The sequence below is a fragment of the Bison bison genome, unplaced genomic scaffold (genome assembly GCF_000754665.1).
Source record: "Bison bison bison isolate TAMUID 2011002044 unplaced genomic scaffold, Bison_UMD1.0 scf7180017864472, whole genome shotgun sequence".
NCBI lineage: Eukaryota > Metazoa > Chordata > Mammalia > Artiodactyla > Bovidae > Bison > Bison bison.
In genome coordinates, this window is record NW_011495033.1 from 13,297,364 (window position 1) to 13,322,647 (window position 25,284).

Consider the following 25,284-nt stretch of genomic DNA (forward strand, 5'->3'; position numbering starts at 1 on the left):
TAAAAATGGAGAGGAAAGGCATTTTAAAAATCCACATGCCTTAGAATTTTAAATCACTGACATGAGTGCATTTCAACTACATGTAGGGTATTTTGAGATAGAACATTTCACATTTTGACTGCAAGTTGGAAAGATCACCAGTGGTCTCCTGAAACTGGGGAAGAAATGCTCCTCAAAAGAACACTGTTTGCAACAACAGCAATTACAAGTGGATACAGAGAGGAATTAAATAAGCAGCCTGTGTCAGCGTTTACATTCAAACTCAGATTTGTTTTGTCCAAAGCCTACCTGCTCTTTTTACGTTATATTCCATAGCTGTCCTTACTCTCAGGATTCATTTTTCATGCTTCCTTGGCTTAGTATCTCATAATTTTAAATCTGAACTGTTGCTGAGTTTGTCTTAATTTTTTCTTTTGATTTTTACTCTACCATAACAATTCATCACTCCCTTAATTGTAGGTACATAGGAGAAGGCAATGGCAACCCACTCCAGTACTCTTGCCTGGCAAATCCCATGGACAGAGGAGCCTGGTAGGCTGCAGTCCATGGGGTTGCTAGGAGTCAGACACAACTGAGCGACTTCACGTTCACTTTTCACTTTCATGCATTGGAAAAGGAAATGGCAACCCACTCCAGTGTTCTTGCCTGGAGAAGCCCAGGGACGGGGGAGCCTGGTAGGCTGCTGTCTATGGGGTCGCACAGAGTCGGACACGACTGAAGTGACTTAACAGTTTTAAATATGGTTCAAAACATGGTCCATTGGAGAAGGGAATGGCAAACCACTTCAATATTCTTGCCTTGAGAACCCCATTAAAAGTATGAAAAGGCAAAAAGATAGGACACTGAAAAATGAACTCCCCAGGTCGGTAGGTGCCCAATATGCTACTGGAGATCAGTGGAGAAATAACTCCAGAAAGAATGAAGAGATGGAACCAAAACAAAAATAACACCCAGTTGTGGATGTGACTGGTGATGGTGATGGAAGTAAAATCTGATGCCGTAAAGAGCAATATTGCATAGGTCCCTGAATCAAGGCATATTGGAAGTGGTCAAACAGGTGATGGCAAGAGTGAATGTCGACATTTTACAAATCAGAGAACTAAAATGGACTGGAATGGGTGAATTTAACTCAGATGACCATTATATCTACTACTGTGGACAAGAATCCCTTAGAATAAATGTAGTCGTAGTCAACAAAAGAGTCCGAAATGCAGTACTTGGATGCAATCTCAAAAATGACAGAATGATCTCTGTTCGTTTCCAAGGCAAAGCATTCAATATCACAGTAATCCAAGTCTATGCCCTGACCAGTAATGCTGAAGAAGCTGAAGTTGAATGGTTCTTTGAAGACCTATAAGACCTTCTAGAACTAATACCCAAAAAAGATGTCCTTTTCATTATAGGGGACTGGAATGCAAAAGCAGGAAGTCAAGAAATAACTGGAATAACAGGGAAATTTGGCCTTGGAATACGGAATGAAGCAGGGCAAAGGCTAATAGAGTTTTGCCAAGTGAACGCACTGGTCATAGCAAACACCCTCTTCCAACAACACAAGAGAAGACTCTACACATGGACATCACTACCAGATAGTCAACACCGAAATCAGATTGATTATATTCTTTGCAGCCAAAGAAGGAGAAGCTCTATACAGTCAGCAAAAACAAGACCGGGAGCTGACTGTGGCTCAGATCATGAACTCCTTATTGCCAAATTCAGACTTAAATTGAAGAAAGTGGGGGAAACCACTAGACCATTCAGGTATGACCTAAATCAAATCCCTTACGATTACACAGTGCAAGTGACAAATAGATTCAAAGGATTAGATCTGATAGAGTGCCTGAAGAGCTATGGACAGACATTTGTGACACTGTACAGGAGGCAGTGATCAAGGCTATCCCCAAGAAAAAGAAATGGAAAAAGGGACATGAGTTTGAACAAGCTCTGGGAGTGGATGATGGACAGGGAGGCCTGGCGTGCTGCAGTCTACGGGGTTGCAAAGAGTTGTACACAACTGAGTGACTGAACTGAACTGAAGTTTTAAATATCCTTCAAAGTGCTATATTCCAAATTTTACTAGTTTAATTTGATGATTTGCCATACACAAACACACACACACACACACAATTATCATATTAACAGTGTCAAGAGGGAGAGCTAAGAAAGGAGAATATTTCTATGGCATATTACATGCAGTATTTTCAGTTCAGTTCAATGAATCTATGGAATCAATTTAGCTGTTCTCCTTTCCTTTTTTTTTAATTAATTATTTTAATTGTCTCCTTTCCTTTTCTGAAATAAACTGCTAAGCTATTTATTATGATATAAAATAAGAGATTTAGGTCTACTAAAAATTCATTCTCCTGGTTTAAGTTAATTTTCAGTCGAGGCTTGGGGATATTATTTATTAATTATCACCTGAACCCTTGTACAGCATTTCCTACTTCAAAATATCGGAAAACAAACCATGTCAAGCTTAACTGGAGAATTCAATTAAAAGATAAAAGTTATTACAAAGATGATAAAGATATCCATTCAGTTCAGTTCAGTTCAGTCACTCAGTCCGACTCTTTGCGACCCCATGAATCGCAGCACGCCAGGCCTCCAGGTCCATCACCAACTCCCGGAGTTCACCCAAACTAATGTGCATTGAGTCGGTGATGCCATCCAGCCATCTCATCCTCTGTTGTCCCCTTCTCCTCCTGCCCTCAATCCCTCCCAGCAGCAGTGAGTCAACTCTTCGCATGAGGTGGCCAAAGTACTAGAGTATCAGCCTCAGCGTCAGTCCTTCCAATGAACACCCAGGACTGGTCTCCTTTAGGATGGTCTGGTTGAATCTCCTTGCAGTCCAAGGGATTCTCAAGAGTCTTCTCCAACACCGCAGTTCAAAAACATCAATTCTTTGGCGCTCAGCTTTCTTCACAGTCCAGCTCTCACATCCATACATGACCACTGGAAAAACCATACCCTTGACTAGACGGACATTTGTTGGCAAAGTAATATCTCTGCTTTTTAATATGCTATCTAGGTTGGTCATAACTTCCCTTTCAAGGAGTAAGTGTCTTTTAATTTCATGGCTGCAGTCACCATCTGCAGTGATTTTGGAGCCCAGAAAAATAAAGTCTGACACTGTTTCCACTGTTTCCCCATCCCTTTCCCATGAAGTGATGGGACCAGATGCCATGATCTTCGTTTTCTGAATGTTGAGCTTTAAGCCAACTTTTTCACTCTCCTCTTTCACTTTCATCAAGAGGCTTTTTAGTTCCTCTTCACTTTCTGCCATAACGGTGGTGCCATCTGCATATCTGAGGTTATTGATATTTCTCCTGGCAATCTTCATTCCAGCTCATGCTTCTTCCAGTCCAGCATTTATCATGATGTACTCTGCATATAAGTTAAATAAGCAGGGTGACAATATACAGTCTTGACATACTCCTTTTCCTATTTGGAACCAGTCTGTTGTTCCATGTCCAGTTCTAACTGTTGCTTCCTGACCTGCATATAGGTTTCTCAAGAGGCAGGTCAGGTGGTCTGGTAGTCCCATCTCTTTCAGAATTTGAAGCAGGGCAAAAGCTAATAGAGTTTTGCCAAGAGAATGCGCTGGTCATAGCAAACACTCTCTTCCAACAACACAAGAGAAGACTCTACACATGCACATCACCAGATGGTCAACACCAAAATCAGATTGATTATATTCTTTGAAGCCAACGATGGAGATGCTCTATACAGTCAGCAAAAACAAGACTGGGAGCGACTGTGGCTCAGATCATGAACTCTTTATTGCCAAATTTCGACTTAGATTGAAGAAAGTAGGGAAAACCATTAGACCACTCAGGTATGACCTAAATCAAATCCCTTATGATTATACAGTGGAAGTGAGAAATAGATTTAAGGGACTAGCTCTGATAGACAGAGTGCCTGATGAAGTATGGACGGAGGTTCGTGACACTGTACAGGAGACAGGGATCAAGACCATCCCCATGGAAAAGATACCCATTAGCATCTGGTAATAAAGAATTATTATACTGCTAGGTCTAATTGTTTATACTACTTAATATTTTATCTGGAAAACAAGTTGATGGATAATCCCTGTAGATAGTGCTGGGGGGGGGGGGAATGATGATATCAGGACATTCCAACATGTGTCCTGCAAATAGTTTTTAAAATATGATACACGCAAAACCAAACCAAACTACCACCCATTCCAGTAGGTCTTGAATATCTCAGAATAACTTTATGTAAAATCATCTTTAAGAGGAATCACTGGAATTATTATTATTTTTTAGGGGCTGTGCTAGAGGAGACAGTCAAGGGAAGGGACTACTGATTTTGAAAAATATAAGGAATAAGAAATTGTTACTTTAGTATGTTGGTCTAGCTTAAAAATACTTTTATGGCTATTTACTGTAACTTTATTTTTTGACTACACTTAATGGGATCTTAGTTCCCTGACCAGGGATCAAATCTGTGCCCCCTGCATTGGAAGTACAGTCTTAACCACTAGGTCCCCAGGGAAATCTCATATTGCTATTTATTATAGATAAGTAATGTAACTTCTTAGAAACTCTAAAGGCTGGGGAAACAGAAGAATCTGGGCTATACAAATCATTTGATAATTCCTACTGGCCAGATCTTTATTTGGACACCACGTGTTCATTTATTCACCAGATATTTATCAAGAACCTGCTATGTGTCAGTCAAGATGCCAGGTGCTGTGGACACAACAGCAGACAAAAATAAGCATGGCCTCGGCCATTAAGAAGCTTACAGGTTAGTTGCAAAAGGACAGTAACCATACACCCTTCAAACATGAATGTAAAAACGCAACTGTCAGTGCGTGCACTACATACTGCTAAGAGGCCCCTAGGAAAAAGGGTAATTGTGACCCAGTCAAGGAAGATGCTTTTGTGAAGATAATAGCTGAAGTCTAAAGGATATTATCTGGGCGAGTAGTTCTCAGAGGGATTGGTGGTGACAGCAGCAGTTTACTACTTGTCAGGGAACATGTGACAATGTCTGGGGACATTTTTGATTGTCACAACTGGGAGATACTAGTGGCATCTAGTGAGTAGAGGACAAGGGTGCAGCTAAATACCTTACAATGCGCAGGGCAGTCCCCAACAACAAAAAATTATCTGGCCTAACATGTCAATAGTGTCAAGGTTGAGAAACCCTGAGGAGGTCAAAGGGAAAAACACGAGCAAAGACCAGTTGTGGGAGACTCAAGCAGAGAAAACTACAGGGGACAGATCATTCAGGGCTACAGAGACCATGGTAAGGAGTTTTAGCTTTACCTTAAGAATGAAGGGGAAAAACAACAAGGAACTATATGAATATCCTGTGATAAACCATAATGGAAAATACAGTGTCAATCAACTATACTTCAACTTAAAATTTTTTTTGAAAAAAATGAAGGGGAAAAAAAATGAAGGCTTTCAAGAAAAGGAAGAACCAGGGAGTGAAGACAGTGGTGGTGACAAGGTCAGACATGATTTTTAAAAGGTTACTAACTGCAGTATGGCAGATAGACTGGAAGGAAATGAAACTGGCTGCGTGTGTTTGAGATAGGTAGCTAACGTAACTTCTTAGAAACTCTAAAGGGTGGGGAAACACAAGGTACTAGTGGTGAGGATATAGAAGTAGCTGGAAAAGTTCCTTCTATAAATGTTCAGTATGAAAAGAGGAGAAAGAATGAATGTTCTGTGCTGCACGCACAGTCGTTCCTGCGTGTGGGTTGGTGTGGTAGTCCTGTACGTTCTTCAGAATTCTCTCAAGGTGGCACAATAATCTAAAAGGATGAAATGTCACCTTCATATTTCAAAAAAGGGACAAGAATATTCCTTCTTTCTTTTTGAATGTGACTTAAAAACCACTTTATAAGTAAGAATTCAGGCAACAAAAAACTGGAGTAATTAAAATTTAATTTACGAAACATAATCTATATTCCTAATCAGAAGAGTAGGTTGTAAAATCAATGGTTGACTCCACTGAGTATATTCTCAAGAATATGTTTTTCCTCAATTGCTATATTAATACCTACGCAGAAAATTTTAAGAACTCTTTTATCATAGAACATACCATACACAGAAAAGAGTAAGTAATATACAATGAACGGTCCAAAGAATAATAAAACTAGTATTTGTGAACTCACTATCAAGTGGCAAGTTTTCAAGAGCAAAATTTTTCATAAAAGTTTTTTTTTAATAAAAGGTTTTAGGATAAAGATTTGTGTTAAACTACATAAAGGACACTTCAATTTACACATTTTAAACACAATTTAACACTTTCCCACTAACCCACCATAGGACATTTATGCTATTAAATGAAAAGAAAACCTCTCACTCACAAACACTGAATTAAAAAAAAAATCATATACTGAAAAAAAAGGGCTCATTTACTATCTGGCAGGATTCACATTCAAGTTGACATTAATTTGATTAACCAAACAGTCCTTTCCATACTGTTTTATCAAAGTCAAGTCCAAAAGTTTGTGACACTGTCATTTAAAGCATATGTTAAAACTGCTGTTACTCATTTAGACATACAAATAAAAGCTTCGGATAGCCTTTTAAAACGGCCTAATTTTTTTCTAATGAAGTAATAGATTCATAACACATATTTTGGTATCTTATCAAGCCTTACTTAATGAAATGTTAATATTTTATGTAGGATTATATACAAATGAAATACAACTGTGTATCTGGCATCCAATTTTGGCTGAAAGTCATAGCATTGTACCAAAGCACCGTTAAACTCTTAACGATATACACATGTCTTGTACTAAAGAGAATTTCGTATTTCTTTGGAGAGGCAAGTCTCAAACTGCAAAGCTTCTTTTAAATCAAGAATTATATGACTTGATACATGTTTGGCTCAGAATTAAACAAGGATAATCTGAGCTTCATCACTCCCTACTGTAAGAGGTTTATCTTCAATTTAACTAATAATGGGGCAAAATATTTTTCCTACTCCAAGAATAAAGAGCTATCACAAAAATTGTATACAAGAATTCCTTTTCACACCTGTCCTCTCATTCAAACCATGATGAGAGCATTAGCCCTTAAAGGTTACTCACCCAATGAAAGCCACCATCTGCTCCACTATATGTTTGCTGAATGCTACGATCACGAAGAGTTTCTGTAAAGAAAATGCCAGTCAAAATAAAGATTTCTCTTATTATCAAAAAAACCGATATAAACTCACAATTCTGACAACAGTGCTAACTGCAATTTAAAAAGCTCTTAAAAAACAAAACCAAACACCATCTGACAAATGCTACCTACTTTGTATTTGAAAGATGTTTTTCCTTAAGCACAGTTCTCATCTTGCCAGGATACATGACCATGTCTGAGGGAAAAATATGAGTCACGAAACCCAAGGCTGGGTGCATGATCCACATGTTCTACGTGTTTTAGAATGGAGTATACAACTGAGGTCATGGGTTCCCGTATGGCCTCCATCACTGAAATTAAAGTTGATCAGTTTGATGACAGGTGTCTGGGCTAAATCTAATCCAGAGGATCTTCCGTATCCTTTATGGACAGTTTTTACAAAAGAATTTGAATAGTCAAAGCAATCTTGAGAAAGAAAAAGAGCTAGACAAATCAAGCTCCCTGACTTCAGACTACACTGCAAAGATACAGTAATCAAGATGGTATGGTACTGCGACAAAAACAGAAATACAGATCAATGGAAGAGGACAGGAAGACCAGAGATAAACCTCACACAAGGTCACCTTGTCCTTAAAAAGAAGAAAGAATATACAATGGACAACAGAGCTTCTTCAATAAACAGTGCTGGGAAGACTGGACAGCTACAGGTAAAAGGATGAAATTAGAACACTCCCTAATACCATTCAAAAAAAAAACTAAAAGTGGATTAAAGAGCTAAATGTAAGGCCAGATACTAAAACTCTTAGAGGAAAACAGGCAGAACACTCTGACATAAATGGCAGCAAGATCCTTCTTGACCTCCTATGGTAATGAAAACAAAATTAAACAAATGGGACCTAATTGAACCTAAAAAGCTCTTGCACAGCAAAGGAAACCATAAACAAGACGAAAGGACAGCTCTCAGAATGGGAGAAAATATTTGCAAAGGAAGCAACTGACAAAAGGATTAATCTCCAAAATATACAAGCTCATGTAGCTCAATATCAAAACCACAAACAACCCAATAAAAAAATGGGCGGGAGACCTAAACAAACATTTCTCCAAAGAAGACATACAGATGACCAACAAATACCTGAAAAGATGCTCAACACAGCTCACTATTAGAGAAATGCAAATCGAACTACAATGAGGTATCACTTCACACCTGTCACAATGGCCACCGTCAAAAAAAATCTACAAACAATAAATGCTGGAGAGGATGTAGAGAAAAGGGAACCCTCTTGCACTGTTGGTGGAAATGTAAATTAATACAATCACTATGGAGAACAGTATAGAGGTTTCTTAAAAAACTAAAAACTACCAAATGACCCAGTAATCCCACTACAGGGCATATAAACTGAGAAAACCATAATTCAAAGAGACACATGTAGCCCAGTGCTCACTGCAGCACTATTTACAACAGCCAGGACACGGAATCAACCTAAATGTCCATCAACAGATGAATGGATAAAGAGGATGTGGTACATATGTACGATGGATTATTACTCAGCCAACAAATACAGTATGTTAATGCACATCTATGGTATCCAGAAAAATGGTACTGATGAACATATCTGCAGCGCGGTAATAGAGACAGATGTAGAGAAGAGACAGGAGCGGGTGGGATGAACTGGGAGAGTAGCACTGACGTGTACACACTACCGCGTGTAACACAGATAGCTAGGGGGAGGCTGCTGCACAGCACAGCGAGCTCGGCTCTACGCTCTGTGACGACCTAGAGGAGTGGGGCAGGGAGGTGGGTGGGAAGGAGGCTCAAGAGGGAGGGGATACCTGTATTCTTAAGGCTGATTCTCACTGCTGTACACCAGAAACTAACAAAACACTGTAAAGCAATTATATGCCAATTGTTTTTAAAAAAGTATCACTGAAAGTTTCATTCTCAGATCCTGAATAAGCTTGGATTTTCAGGCTGAGGGTACAAGCAAAGATATCAACAAGTTTTGGGGAATCTTTATCAGATCTGGGGAATTTTCTGTTTGGTGTTACTAAGGTATTCTTCATTAATTAAGATACTGATTCCTTACTTAACTCATAAAGAAAGATGCCTTTAGGCTTACAGGTAGCAAGTATTTTCAACTCAGCATATATTACAAAAAGTACTTACTATGGATAATGTAAGCATTAATAAGACTTTTATGGAACACAAAGATGGGAAGAATACTTCTTTAATATGCTGAAGAAATTTACGAGTTTTCCGATGTATAGTATAAAGACGATTAAGTACAAAAAATAATACGTATAAGGATAAACTGTAAAGGCCTCAGCAGTAAAAACAGTGTATTACAGAAGTTCACAGAAAGAAAGAAAAGGTCACATAAGTACAACTAATTTGAGATTCTGAAAATGATATTAAAATTTAGCTTTAAAGGACTGATAATAATTCTCTGAATTGTTGTTGAGGTTTAGTCACTAAGTGATGTCTGACTCTTTTGCTACCCCATGAACTGTAGCCGGCCAGGCTGCTCTGTCCATGGGATATCCCAGGTAGGACTACTAGAGTAGGTTGCCATTTCCTTCTCCAGGGGATCTCCCTGAGCCAGAGATCAAACCCACATCTCCTGCATTGGCAGGTGGGTCCTCTACCACTGAATCACCTGGAAAGTCCAATTCTCTGAATAAATATGAGTAATTCTAAATTCTTTTAATTCCTAAAAACAAACTCTCCAGTGCTTTGTTACTGTGCATTAAATAATAACTATAGCCTATACGACTAAATGGGAGGGAAGTGAAATTAAATAACATCGTGTTAGCCATCCACTGCGCATCTCACCAAAGTGGTTAATTCAGACTAAAGCTTGTTATTTCAGTAGAAGATTAATCAGGCAATGATATTTTCTTAATCAATGTCCTAGGGTTAACAAAGACACTGACAGTTGCACAGTTGGACATGTGAGAAAGAAATAAGGCTAGAAAAATAAGTTCATAGTCCTTTTTGGTATTTGTTTAGGTATCTATCGGAGAAGGCAATGGCACCCCACTCCAGTACTCTTGCCTAGAGAATCCCATGGGCAGGGGAGCCTGGTAGGCTGCAGTCCATAGGGTCGAGAAAAGTCAGACATGACTGAGCTACTTCGCTTCCACTTTTCACTTTCACGCATTGGAGAAGGAAATGGCAACCCACTCCAGTGTTCCTGCCTGGAGAATCCAGGGACGCGGGAGCCTGGTGGGCTGCCGCCTATGGGGTTGCACAGAGTTAGACACGACTGAAGTGACTTAGCAGTAGCAGTAGGTATCTACTGGTATCTATTGGGTTTCTCTGGTGGCTCAATTGGTAAAGAATCCTCCTGCAATGTAGGAGACCTGGGTTTGATCCCTGGGTTAGGAAGATCCCCTAGAGAAGGGAAGAGCTACCCACTCCAGTATTCTGGCCTGGAGAATTCCGGACTATATAGTCCAAGGGTCACAAAGAGTCGCACACAACTGAGCAACTTTCACTTCACTTAGGTATCTATTAATGTGAAAAAGATATTTCTTATCTTATGAAAAAAGTAAGCACATATAGATATCAAACAGTTACAAGATGGATGATGATTTATAAACAATCCTACACGAATGGTGTATGAAGATTATGAAGCTAATAAGACAATTAGTATAGATCATTTATGAGAAAAGCATTAATATATAGGACTCTTCTAAGTATCCATACTAAAAGCCAGTTACTCAGAGCTATAGATCTTTTACTAAAAAACAGAGCTAATGATTTGCCTCTCAGTGACTATACCACGTGTTTTCCCTACCATCATTTCCTAACATTCAAAATAAGCCAATGCCAGGATAACTGCACAATTTCATCTCTTAAAAACAAAACAAGACTTTCTTTTTATATGTAACAGTTTGAAAATTCACTGTGCTGGGCAAGACACTTAAGAACATATGTCTCAGAACATTTAAGAACATATGTCTCAGAATCATCTGAATGGGGATTCTACCAAATAATAAAAAAAAGGCACAGATCCCCAAAGAGCCCAATCAACCATGTGTACAAAGAAAATAAGGGTAGAGTAGGGAAAAAAAAAGATATGAGTGTAGGGAACTAATGGCACCAACAGAACAAAGAAGAAACTATACATCTACAAAAGAAGATTCCTCCAGATTCTGGAAAGAATCACAGGCTGAATCATATATTAAATATTTACTGAGTGCTAACTACATGCCAGATGCTATTCTAGGCACTAGAATACCTTGGAGAGCCAAGAAACAAAAAACTGTCCTCACGGAGCTTATATTTCAGTATGTGTGCATTTGGTGGTAGGGAGAAAGTTGAGAGGCAATAAAGAATACACATGGTAAGTAAATTATATGGTACATGAAATATTATATAAGCATGTTGACTTCTTCCTTTCTTCATCATTTAGGAGAACAGAAATATTTCTAAGGGACTGTATACAGGCACAGGAATTGAACTTGTCCAGTAGAAAGAGAAATCCTTAATTAACATTATTAGGTGGGTTGATTTCTTTTAGGGGATGTTTAACAGATAGCAAGATATAAATAAAAGTAACAACATATATCAAGGGAAGTTGTCTAGTTTAAACTGAGGAAAAAAGAGAAGAGGACCAGAAGAGTTTACTATCAAATTACAGAAAAGTCTGTGTGTAGTGTGTCTGCCCTATTGTTTTAGAAATACTTGTAATGTTTATATTACTCACTAATACTGCTTACCCAAGGAATGAGAAATGTTTGTGGCCCTGAGCTACATCTGGATGCACATCAAGTGACATGCCTTTAGAAAGTATGTCTCTCTGATACAACGGAACACAACAAACATATCCCGTGGTCTCAGTTTAGTGAAGGAACTCAGATTTTTTTCCTTTCAGAAACACAGATGGATTTTAGCCTTCTTTCTTTGCTTCCACACAGATACGGGGAATGAATGAGCTTTGACTTTAGAGTTTGATTTGAATTCTAGGCCCTCCGATCTATGAAATGTGGATAATAACCACATCACAGGATTGTTCTGAGATAACCAATGCAAACTGCTTGGCATAGATCCTGACAAATAACAGGCCTTAAACATTTCAGTTTTTGAGATCATATAAATAAATTACAGTAAGGCAATGCAAAAGAGTGGAAAGAACAATGAAGTTGAAGCCGAAAGACTCAGGTTCAAATTCCAGCTGTTACTTACTCTTTTAGGCACCTACTTCCTTCTCTAAGTTTGATAATTACAAAATGGGAGTAGTAATTTCTCTATCCCAGGATTATAAGAATTAAATCAGATGGCATACATTAAGTACTTTAGAGTGTGAAGCACTAAATTAAAAAATTAAGCATTATTATCATAACTTGAAAAAAAACTGAGAATGTTAAAAACTCTATAACTATAGGGTACTTTTAGCATAATATATTTTACTGTATTTTATAGAAAGTCAGTATAATTCATAAAGCAGAATATATAAAGTTTATGGATTCCTAGAGAAGTTGCTATTATAAAGGGAATGAAAAGAATCTGTTATTGTTCCTTAAGTATTAACACTCTCAAAGGACTTCAAAAAGTGAAATGATTTTATTATTAGAAAAATCCTATTACAGTGTTTTAAATCTTTACCAAATAACTAGCATTCCAGTATTTAAAAACCCATCGTCTTGAACAACACACTTACTTAATATAAGTAGGAGAAACTATATTCCTTGAAGGAGAAAAAATAAAGTCTTGAAATTTTAAGTGATTATCATGGCAGGATTAGAAGACAAGCTCAATAAACTCATCCTAAACACCAAAATCTAATATTAGAAACTGGGCAGGCAGAAGCAGCTAAAGTTTTCCTTTAAAAAAAAAAAACAAACTTATTTATCTATCTGGCTGCCTCGGGTCTTAGCTTGGCACATGGGATCTTCTTCGTGGTGCACAAACTCTCTAGCTGCAGTGTGTAGGCTCCCTTGGCCCCTGACCGGGGACTGAACCTGCTCCCCCTGCATGGCCAGGCGGATTCTTAACCATTGGACCACCAGCGAAGTCCCTCAAGTCTTCCTTTTTATTCTTCTAAGAACTGGAGGTAGAGAGGTGGTGAGTAGAAACTTGGGGGATAGACGTCCTTTCAATTATTATGGAATCAGACCAGGGTTGAAGACATTACTCACTGTTTTTGCCTTTCCTCTGGTGAATGCTTCCTTGCAAGCCTCATTAATTAAGACAATCTTTTGCATGTTAACTCTATTTTATTCCAGTAGGATTTGCCTTTTATACTACTCCTATTAACTCATATCAAAGTCTTAGAAGCATATATTCATTTCCTCTCATTTAAGTCCTTGGTCTCTTTTCTCTGCTCTAGTACACACACACACTCACACTGCCTCCAACCCCACACCTCCCCCACATCCTTATCCTAAAGATTATGTTAAGAGTGGCTTTGAGACTAGCAGATTCTCACTTCTCTAACCAAAACCCACATCTCTTCGCCTCCTCAGGGCCCACTTTCTTCTCCATTCTCCACACTAACACCTGGCTGGTATTTTGTAAAGGATATCGGTGCCTTGAGAGGAAGTGTTATATATAGAATGTGAAAGAAAAGTAGAATTAATGAAAGAGAATACTTCCTCAGCTCATGATCAGTTTTTGTTTGGTAAAAGTCTTGGATTAAAAGTTTCAGAAGGCAAAAGTGAAGTAACGATAGAGAGAAAGGAAGGGACAAAAGAAGGAAAGAAATAAAACAAGGAGGAATAATTTTCCAACAGAAGAAGGGAAAACTGCCCCCAGTAATCTTCAGTGATGTTCTGTGTCTGAATACCAATCCACTAAGGAGCAGAACTCAAAATCCTAACAATTTGTCTTGAAAAGAGCAAGGGGAATATGTTTTCAGTGCCTTTTAATGGGTTCATCATCATTGACCAGGGAGTCAAAGGGTATAATTACCTGGATATGCATTTTAATTATTGCTTTTCCAATCAGGGTTGCACCAAAGAAAGTCCAAAAAGGTACAAGAAAGTGTCCACATGTTATTCCAGCCAGATCAAACAAAGGATTTGGAATCTATTCAAAAAAGAAAAAATAAAATGAAACATCCATATATAATCCAAAAAACAGTTTAATTTTACTACCTATAGGTGTGTGGAATTATGCATTAATCCTTGTCTACCACTGCAAAGAGGTATGGATTCCCTGATCAGTGCTAGACTGTCTGGAATTTAATCCCATTCGGTAGATACTTGACCATTTGACAGCAGTGACGTATAAATGAAGAAAAAGCCTCAAGATTATTTCAGTAGTTATTAGGGTCCTAAAATCTTTGGCTTGAAATAAGATTATCTGGAAAGTGCTTTACTCTATAGAAAACGTTCTTGTAAATTCACAAATAAATTTACAGGTGGGACGTGCTTTCATTTTTCAACATAAAAAAATTAATTATTTGTATTTTACTTTATGACCGTCCAAGGCCACAGGGCCATGTGATTTATTCTAGGAAAAAATCAAGTGTGGAAACACAAGAGCACAGATACAGATGTTGTGAATACTCAGTCCCAGACAAAGAAGTGATTCACAACAAATACTTTTCCTGAATATTCCCACATTTCAAGAATGCTAAAAGACAATTTCATGCAAAAATGCAAAGAAACCACAAGCTGTTTTTGAGTACTTCATCCATTCTTCTGCCAAAGAAGTACTCTTGTCCTTGAGTCTCTTGGTGGAACCATTTATAAGCTAATTAATTTATATAATTTCATGTTTGTACTTCCAAAGAAAAGCCCAGTTGTTTAAAAGATATTTGTCACGTATGTTCTTTTAAAAACAATGCCATAACTAACTCAGAATTCAAGTATTCTTTTATTAATAATACTCAAATTCAATAATATAATTTTTCTTATCCAAATTTAAATGCCTTCTGTAATTTCATGTCTTACAACCATTTAATAATTGTATCACTTCCACATCCTTACAACCGTCATTTCTTTTATTTCCTCATATGACTCTCACAACTCTATGATTTAAAATTTTAATAGATTCCCTTTATTATCAGGCTCTACCTCATACTGAAATGGAAATTAAAGTATACAAGATATGCAAATCAGAGTGGATAAAAATTAGAAGTTGTATGTTGGATACTCTCAGAAGAGAATAATCACTGTTTGTTTTTACAAAGGCATGTTATTTACTTTTTTTCAACTGTTAACCTAATACACAGAAAGGAAGATTAGAATAAAAAGAACTATTATGTAGCTTTGAGATTTTCCCTCAGCTAGCTTTGTTTATCTTAGTTTAAATGTTAACAAAAAAATTACTAATTAATAAACTTCTCCTTACCTTACTCTTTACTTACCTCACCTTAAATAAAGTATATATACTTTTAATACTTTAATATATATATTAATTTCCTAGAGGGTCAGATCTATTAATTTATGTTAAAAATTGACTCTTCCTAGTCAAAAATAAAGAAGATTGGCTAGCATAGAAAGTGGAATTTTAGCAGGGAAGACAAAGGCATAGGTGAATGCCAAAGAATAAATATTTTTTGCTTCAATAAATCAAAGATACTTGTATTTTCCCCAGGAATGAGGAAAGCTAACTCTTACTGAATTGTTATGTGCTTTTCTAGGATTTTTACATCAACTCAATTTCCAAAACAATGTTATATGATATGACATCCATTTTATAGATAAGAAAAGTGAGACAGACAGGTCAAGCAATTTGTTCATTATCAGTGGCGGCAGAGCAGGCTTTCAACCCAAACAGCATGGCTCCCACACTATTCTCTTAGCTTCTAAACTAAGGACATTATCACCGTTTAGGCCTCTCAGCTTAATCCTATACTGCTGGGTTTCCACAGTACCTTTCACTTAGCACCGTCTCCCTCACTAGATTTCAGGATCCTTGAGAAAAGAAAATACAGCTTTCACTTCTTTGTCCAAGCACTCAGGGGTTGATTCAAAGCTGATGAATAACAGTAAAAAATGGATGGGCACTGTGACAATTCACATATATTATCTTAAATCCTCATGGTGTCGCAAAGAGTTGGACACAACTGAGTGACTGAACTGACTAAATCCTCATATCAGTAATGAGTGTCTTGATGCTCTATTTTAAAACTTAGAAATGTGAAAGTCGCTTAGTCATGTCTGACTCTTTGCGACCCCACGGAATTCTCCAGGCCAGAACACTGGAGTGGGTAGCCTTTCCCTTCTCCAGGGGATCTTCCCAACCCAGGGGAAGACCCCCTTTGGATCAAGCCCAGGTCTCCCGCATTGCAGGCGGATTCTTTACCAGCTGAGCCACAAGGGAAGCCCAAGAATACTGGAGTGGGTAGCCTATCCCTTCTCTAGGGGATCTTCCCAACCCAGGAATCAAACTGAGGTCTCCTGCATTACAGGTGGATTCTTTACCAACTGAGCTATCAGGGAAGTCCCAAAATTAGAAGACTAGGGCTCAAAGAGAGTAAACTGACTGAAATTACATAGCTAAGAGGAAAATCTGGTTTAAGAAACTAAGTAAGCCTGGCTCCAAAACCAGTTCTCATCTCACTGCATCACACTACAACATACCTATACACTGCTAAATATTTGTCAATATTATGATAAAGAGCTTCTCCAATAAAAAGAAAAGTTAGATGATGAAAATTTCAAGTACTGCCAGGGTTAAAAGACAGTACTAGAGGCACGTGTACATTTTAGACTGTCTCTAGAATGTTGATCGCTTGCTGCTGCTCTTCAGTTGTATCATGCCTGGTTCTCTGTGACCCCACAGAGGTGGCGTGCCAGGCTCCTTTGCGTTTCCTCCACTGTCTCCTGGAGTTTGCTCAAATTCACGTCCACTGAGTAAGTGATGCTATCTAACCATCTCGTTCTCTGCCTCTCCCTTCTCCTTCTGCCTTCAAGCTTTCCCAGCATCAGGGTCTTTGCCAGTGACTCGGCTCTTCGCAGCAGGTGGCCAAAGTATTGGAGCTTCACCAACAGTCCTTCCAATGAATATTCAGGGTTGATTTCCTGTAAATTTTGGCACCAAATGTCTTCCCTTTTTGGGTATGTACTTTGCTATGGTGGGAGAGTTTACTCAGATATATTCATATTCTAATATATAATGGGTAAAGAAACTATGTGCCAGCAGGTAATAATCTTCTGAATTTTACTTACAGTTGCAACTTTTATCATATTAACTAGGTGCATCTAGTATTCTGGCCAAATCTACCACTGAACTATCAAGAATTTTGTACAAACTACCAAAGAAAACTTAGATCAAAATGCTTCATTTCAAATATAACTGTTTCTATTATATTAGAAAAGGACCAGGATAAACATCAACTCAAGAAGGATTGTCAATTTCACAAATTTGCAATTTGAGACATTAAGTTTTGTTTTTATTTTTAAGTTTCTTGTGTGAGACACAAATAGTATGACACAAATAGTTTCTTAGTTCACTGTGGCCACAGATGCCCTTAATCTTGCCACAGATGTTTCAACTACCAAGCTAGGTATTACAGTCACTTAAGGAGGTTTTATATGAATTCTTCCTTATAACTATATGCCTGAGGCTTTGGAAAAGGAGTACCTGTCTATAACTCTGAAAAGAATGAAGTCATTGTTATTTGTTTAAATGTACTTCATTATATATTCTTTATGGGAAGGATGGATTTTGTCTCTTTTTACTTATTGAATCAAGCCATTTAGGTGTGAAGTCATCATGGCAGGATGAAATGCTTACAAGTCAGTAAATAAGATAGAAACCTAACCAACAGAAAACAGCTCATTTGATGAGTAAGATGAATGATTAATAAAATTACATACTCATTAAAAGTGATAACTTTTTTTTAATTCATACACTTTAAAAACAAATTGAATCAAAATATAAATCCACCATTTAAATACAATTTACTTACTGAAGCACAGGCTAAAATTCCAAAAAATCCAACCTTCTGTACTAGATTTTGAACTGCCAGTTTAGCCCGGGAGGCGAAATCCTATATAAAAGGAGGATATTAAAACATTAATAATCCCCTCAGCTGTCTATTTTATACACAGTATCAATAGTGTATACGTGTCAATCCCAAACTCCCAGTTCCTCCAAAAGAAGGGTAGATATGCATATGTATGGCTGATCCATTTTTCTGAGCCGTAGAACCTAACACAACTGTGTAATTTACTCCAATAAAAATTAACTAAAAAAAAAAAATTAATGAAAAGTAGAAGAAGGAAAGATGGCTCTTTACAGTTTATAATATTAAATGTCTAATAATCTGAAAGCAGTGATTCATTTAATAAGATGATATTAAAAAAATCACAGCAGGTTACACTGAAAAACATGTGAATAAAATCTTTGTAAAACATTAACTACACAACCTTAAATATAAACTTATAATACATTTCAAGAATAAGCCAAGACACTGTTACTGCATTTTTTTGGTTCTCTTTGGATTATCTAGAGATGAACAAAATGTTATAAACCAACCCATTTTTTTGGAAATGCTAGTTTACTACTTATCTCTTTCTCGTTCCTTTAATAATTCACAAGACTTACTCCCTGATTAATAGCAGGGTAGGAAATCAAAGAATTTTCCAAGACAGAAAATGAAGACACCTCTACTGATTACTAGCCAGGAGATGAAAAAAGAGTTATGTGGCAGTAACTTAGCATTCATTACCCCCAAAACAAATAACGTCCTACACTGCAAAGTTTGTGCTAGAAATAAAAATGGTTTTCACAAACATTTTACTGAAAAGGCTCAGGCCTTTCAGTAATCCTGGGGTGCAAGTAGAGCAGATTCTTCAGACTCTAAACTCAGTGCTCTTTTTATTTCACCATGTCATCTCCCAGACTGAAATATACATTTGGCTGGGTAGTTTATTCCACACTCTTCTTCTAGCATGTGCATGCTGAAACTATTTATTTTTTTCTCAATAATCGTATAGAATATTCATAATATAAACGATAGAAGGTTCCTTCATAGAACAGGAATAGGGTTTAAAGCATTTGTGGATTCCAACTTAAAAAAACAAATACACCAAAACCACTTTAACCCAAAATATTATGTTGAACAGTTCTATTACCACAACAGTGAATACTGAAATTACACACGCAAAAAAAGGGAAGACCCTCCTCCTACTTACTTGTTGAGGATGGTGAGAAAGTCAAAGCAATTAAAGCAATATTTTTAAAGACATTAGCAGTTAATACAAATACTTTGTAATCAAACATACAGGCTCTCAAAGTTAAATCATTAAATTCTACAATACAATTTTGTAATTTTACAACTTATTTTCAAAGACAGAATTTTTCTTTTCAGATTAGGCTATTTCAGTAAATAAATTGTTTCAGATTTAATATTTTTAAACAACTGAATTACCACAGCAAAGAGTTCTTTGTATTTAAAAAAATTTTTCTAACTGAAGATTTAATTTTTCTTAAAATTAACATTTATTGCATTAAATGTGAAACACTGATTTTATTGATTTAAAAACTGTTTAGGGATATATAATGAAATCAGTTTTCCTATTAACATTAAAAACAAATTATACTTCCATTTGTTTTCAATAACTTACATAATTCACAAATATCTAAATTTGAAATTCATATAAGCACTAAATAAAAACTGGCCATAATTAATAGAAATGTTTTGAGTTTTACATATACCAAACAATACTATTAGATTATAAATTAGTTATAAAATTTTAATTACTATAGCCCAAGTATTAAAAATATAAATTCAGGAAAATGTCTTTCTTTACAGCTCTTGATATCTTCAGAGCAAATCTACTTTAGTGAAAGATGGTATTCACCTGTGAAGAAAAAGTAAAACAAAGAAAACAAAAAGTATACAAATTTATTTTAAAAACAACAAAAGTTTTTATAAAGCTATCTTCCAAGTCAGATTAATATAGGAACATTTTTCTACCACAGAATTTATGCAATCCTCAATATATAAAGTTACAAAAAATTCATTTTTTGCGTAAAATGGTGTAGACAAGATCAACAAAGCATTGAATTTGAAAGGTTTGCTGTCCTGTTTCCCTTTATCTTAATTTCAAGGCTTTAGATTCTTGCATTTATTTAAAGCAAGTGACTATGACAGTGCCGTTATTTTAAACTTTTGTTATTTTTCTACTATAGAGACACACATACATACATTTAAATTAGAAAACAGGTATGATTATATTAGTTGGTTACATAGAGGAGAAAATATTTAACATTATGCAGATCAGCTAACATACAAAATAATACAAATATGTAAGCCTTCATAAGTTCAAGAAATCATGTTTTAAAAAACACCTTGAAAGTAAGGAGCTATTTTATCCCTTGACATAATCTCTTTACTCATCCGAAATTAGACAAAAACAACGGAAAAGACTCCCTGTTCTTTTGGATTCCTGGGTGCTCATCATTAATTATCCTTAAGAGCACTTCAAGAATCTTTATTTGAAGGAAAAGACTCACTCTACCCAAATCAGTGAAATAGAAAGCTCTCTTTACTCTCTTTCTTCTTTTTCAAATTAACTTTTAGCTAGCATGTCTCACAAAGAAAATAAGTTAAGTGCCTTTTTAATAGGGAGCTTTGCTTTTTAAAAAGTCTGAAAGTCATCTACTGAAAACAGATTTCACAAATCTTATTATGTGTTACACACACACACACGCACGCACACATACACAGAGAATGACCATGCTACTTTCAGTTCCTATTAATTTATTTTCCACGTCTTTCACAATATTCTCAGAATTAAAATTACATTTATATGTTAAATAAGCCATAAAAATTTATTTAAACTAATAAGTCTGCACAGTTACTTTCATTACAAGAAACCAACAGCAGGAGTATACAGCTCGAGGCAGAATTTTGTTTTTCCTTGCCAGAGTAATGAAAACAAACTCAAAGAAGCATTATACTAGTATCTGTACCAAATCTGAAATATTTTACAATGGTAAATTAACTCATGTTTAGATCTCATAAACATAACTATACTTTGTTGCTTTTAAACTTATTTCACTTTTAAAGTCATATTTAAAACTTACTGGTATCGCTTTAAAGGCTTTGTTAACATATTTATTAAAAACATCATTTTTAAATCGTCTAAAATGTTCTACACATTAAATGCAGTTATAAGTTTTTCTTTGCTGCTCTGCAGTTTTAAATTTTTTATTTTTAAACAACTTCAATACTTTAATCAGCTAGCTTTCTAATGATGTAAAAGTAACATTTTCTATGCATTAAAATATTTCTATTTGTGTTCTCTTTTAAAGAGAGAGAAATGTGCTGTAGATAAAATATTAGAATATAAACCCAACTTACACACACACATTCAGCAAAAAAAACCTTCTTTCACTAATGTTTAAAGGACAATTTCAAAAAAAATTTGCTATTCGGTTTAGGCCATCAGATAAAATAAACTAGCCAAGAAAAAATGTGTACCATAATAAACAACAATCATTTAAAGGAAAAGTTTAACAAGTCAATATGTTAAGTTTTCAACCTTAAAGTTAAATATCAAAGGAAATTAATACTTCATTTTAGTCTTTTTTCTTGTGTTTGTGGGAACAGTGTAGCAAGTTCAATCTGATTACTTCCTCAATTGTCATTCTTCATAAAAAAAAATATGTACAACTAAAACCAAATTCCTTTTAACAGTTTCATTTCTCTGGACTCACATTTCACAACGTTTATGTATTTCACAATTTTAGTGCCCAAGAGCTCAGAGTTTCATCCTCTAGCTCTACCTAAATAAGTAGTATGTATTCACAGTTAGTACTCATAGATCACTTTCTACTTTTTAGAAGTAAATAAACAAAATACAAGTAAATAAAATTATCCTTCCCACTCCCACTGACAGTGATTATCATGCTGCTGAAAGTAAGAACGAGAGACACAAGGAACATTTTTCCAATGATTACAGAAGATAAGATGAAGAGAAATTACAATAAGTACTTAACTACTGAGATTTCAAGGATTCATAAAGAAAAGCAGACAATGCTTTCCAGTATGAATATTTCTGTACTACTTTTGTTTCGTATTTTTTCCTAAGAAATATTTATGATGAAGATAAGAGAAACTATATAGCCAATTATAATTAGATTGCAAAATACTAACTTTTGAAGAGGTTCACTTAGATGTAAATATTTGCAATAATATTTATCTTCAAGTGGTAACAGTAAACCTTTTCACTCTCATGATAAGGGATCACATTAAATTCTAAGATTTCCTTAAAAGCAACAGAAAATCTCTAACATGTTAAATGAATGCAATGTTACTAGAGATAAATATGTATTCGGTTAACAGCTTATGTTAGTTTGAGCTGATCTATCACCATCGATGTGAGGTAACTGGTCAGCAGTTTTATAAATCAATGGCTTTTTAATATATGTTAAAATTTCTGTTGAGTTAATGCTCTTCTTGGGCGTGACACTGAATTGGCTCCACAGTCCATATTAAAATTCACAGAGCAACTGCTTCAATAATAATTTCTCGTTATAAGAGGAATTTGTGTTAAAATAAACTGCATTTGCGAAGTTCTTTTGGCATATAAAAATGACTTGCTAATTTCTGTGTTCTACTCAAATATATTGTATCATGTTATTATTCTGTACTAACCAGAAATGGAGTTAAGACAGTAATAATGACTTAATATTGCAAGTTGTTTTAGCATCATGGACAATCATTCTGAAATATTAACTTGTTAAGATACTAATAACCATGTAATTAAGTATTTTCTACAATGAAATAATATTACATGTGGTAAACAACATAATTAATGGGTATAATTAATTATCATCTTCACAGAAATTAGAATGAAACACAACTCATAATTTTAAAATCTTTCTCCTCTTAAAAACAGAATAAAATGTTTGTTAACTGCAATTTCCTACCTGTTATCAAGACTCTTTCTGAGCTCTTTCACATACAGATATGAATCATTAATTTATTAAATGCAAAGTGAACATTTCATTTTAGTGCTGACATCCTCAACAATATTATTAATGTAAGTGATATTATTAAATATTACATATTTGAGTAAGTCTCCTTTAAATGAAGTATAATTTCAAAGGAGTCACATATCACCTATTCTGTTTTTGAATTATAATGGACTCACACAAACTAGCAATATGAAGATTGTTAGGAAATAAACTCTAGAATTACAAGAAGAAGTAGGGGAATTAACTTGATAAAATAAAGTGACTGCAATAATGGAAACTTAATTAATAAATTTTAAATTCAGTACCTATAGGATGCTGGATTATAAAATACAACACATTTTCCCCAAAAAAGTGACCAGAAAAGAATGGTTCAACTACTTTCAAAAATGAAAGTTTCAATATCCAATTTATAGATTTTACATAATTAAGCCAGAGATGACAACCAGAATTTCTATTTAAATTGGAAATTAGGGTAAAATTCTATAATCATGCAACAGAATATATCACATAAACACATTTCAAAAATGCAAAGAAACTTCATTCTAAAAATAATTTATGGAGATTTATAAGTTTTAATAGGAGATTAGACAGTTCTCATTCAAGATACCAACATAGGAGGCTCTTGAACTCATGTCCTCCCATGAACACACTGAACGGAACGCACAACTCCCATCTTCTTCCTGTAAAGTGAAAGGGCTGGCTCCCCACAAACCCACATCTGATGCTCTAAGTTTTAAGACTTCCAACTGATAGATGGGCCCCACAAACATCTAGCTTTGAAAGTCAACAGGGCTTGTGTCCATGAGACCCACAAAGCTATAGTGAACTAAGAGATACCAAAGTAAAAAAGCAGTATTTATATACCTAAATGGAGAAATAGACACCAATACAATAATAGAAGGTGACTCTAATACTCCACTTTCACCAATGGATAGAGCATTCAAACTGAAAATCAATAAGGAAACATTGGAATTAAATGACATGTAAGACGAGCTGGACTTAATGGACATATTTACAAAACAGTCCATTCCAAAGCAGCAGAATATACATTCTTCTTCACCACACATGGAACATTATCCAGGATAGATCACATATTAGAACATAAGATAAGTATTAATAAATTTAAGAAGACTGAAATCATATTAGTATTCTCGTCTGGCCTCAATGGTATGAAACGAAGAATCAATTTCAAGAAGAAAATTGGAAAATTCACAAATATGTGAAGATTTAACCACATGCTACTGAACAATCAATGGGTCAAGGTACTTAAAAGTGAAATAAAAACATTGTCTTGACACAAAAAATTGGAAACACAAAATTTATGGGATGCAGCAAAAGCAATTCCAAGATAAAAATTCAGAGTGATAAATGAATACATTAAGAAATAAGATCTCAAACACCTAACTTTACACCTGAAGGAATGAGAGCCCATAGAACTAAGTCCAAAGTTAGAAGGGAGGAAATAAAGTCACAGTGGAAGTCAATAAAATACACTAGGAAAACAATAGAAAACTCAATACAACTACAAGATTTTTTGAAAAGATAATAAATTAGACAAAATTTTCACTAGATTCACCAAGAAAAAAAAGAGAGGACTTATAGAAATAAAAGAAAAAATGAAAGAGGAGACACAACAACTGATAAACACTAAGAGACTACTTATGAGTCATGAGACTACTATGAACAATGACATGCTGAAAAACTGAACGATCTAGAGAAATGGATAAATTTCTAGAAACCTACAACTGACCAACACTGAATCATGAGGAAATAGAAAATGCAAACATACTAATAGATTGAATCCAGTCTCCCGCATTGCAGGCAGACGCTTTAACCTCTGAGCCACCAGGGAAGCCCGAGGAGGTTGAATTAGTGATCAAAAACCTCCCAACAAAGTAAAGTCCAGCACCAGACGGTTTCACCGGTGAATTCTATCAAATATTTAATGAAGAATTAACACCAATCTTCTCAGATGCTTCTAAAAAACTGAAAAGGAGGAATCACTTCCAACTCCATTTTAAGAGACCAGCATTACCCCCAAATCAAAACCAGATAAGGACACTACAAATATAGAAAATTATAGGCCAATATCCCTGATGAACATAGATGGAAAAACCCTTTAAAAAAAATTAGCATAACAAGTGGTGCTGGGAAATCTGGTCAACCACTTGTAAAAGAATGAAACTAGAACACTTTCTAACACCACACACAAAAATAAACTCAAAATGGATTAAAGATCTCAACGTAAGACCAGAAACTATAAAACTCCTAGAGGAGAACATAGGCAAA

The 25,284-nt window shown here is 35.6% G+C and overlaps 1 protein-coding gene across 4 annotated transcripts in view; it reads right to left on the reverse strand.

Moving 5' to 3' along the window:
- Positions 1-25,284, reverse strand: part of VMP1 (vacuole membrane protein 1) — a 127,140-nt gene that overhangs the window by 14,639 nt on the left and 87,217 nt on the right. For all 4 annotated transcript variants that reach the window (XM_010861612.1, XM_010861609.1, XM_010861611.1 and 1 more), the window contains 3 exons: positions 17,975-18,055; positions 14,023-14,139; positions 7,073-7,134 (listed from right to left, as the gene is read on the reverse strand). In XM_010861612.1, the coding sequence (XP_010859914.1) occupies positions 7,073-7,134; positions 14,023-14,139; positions 17,975-18,055 (260 nt within the window). The remainder of the gene's footprint in view (positions 1-7,072; positions 7,135-14,022; positions 14,140-17,974; positions 18,056-25,284) is intronic.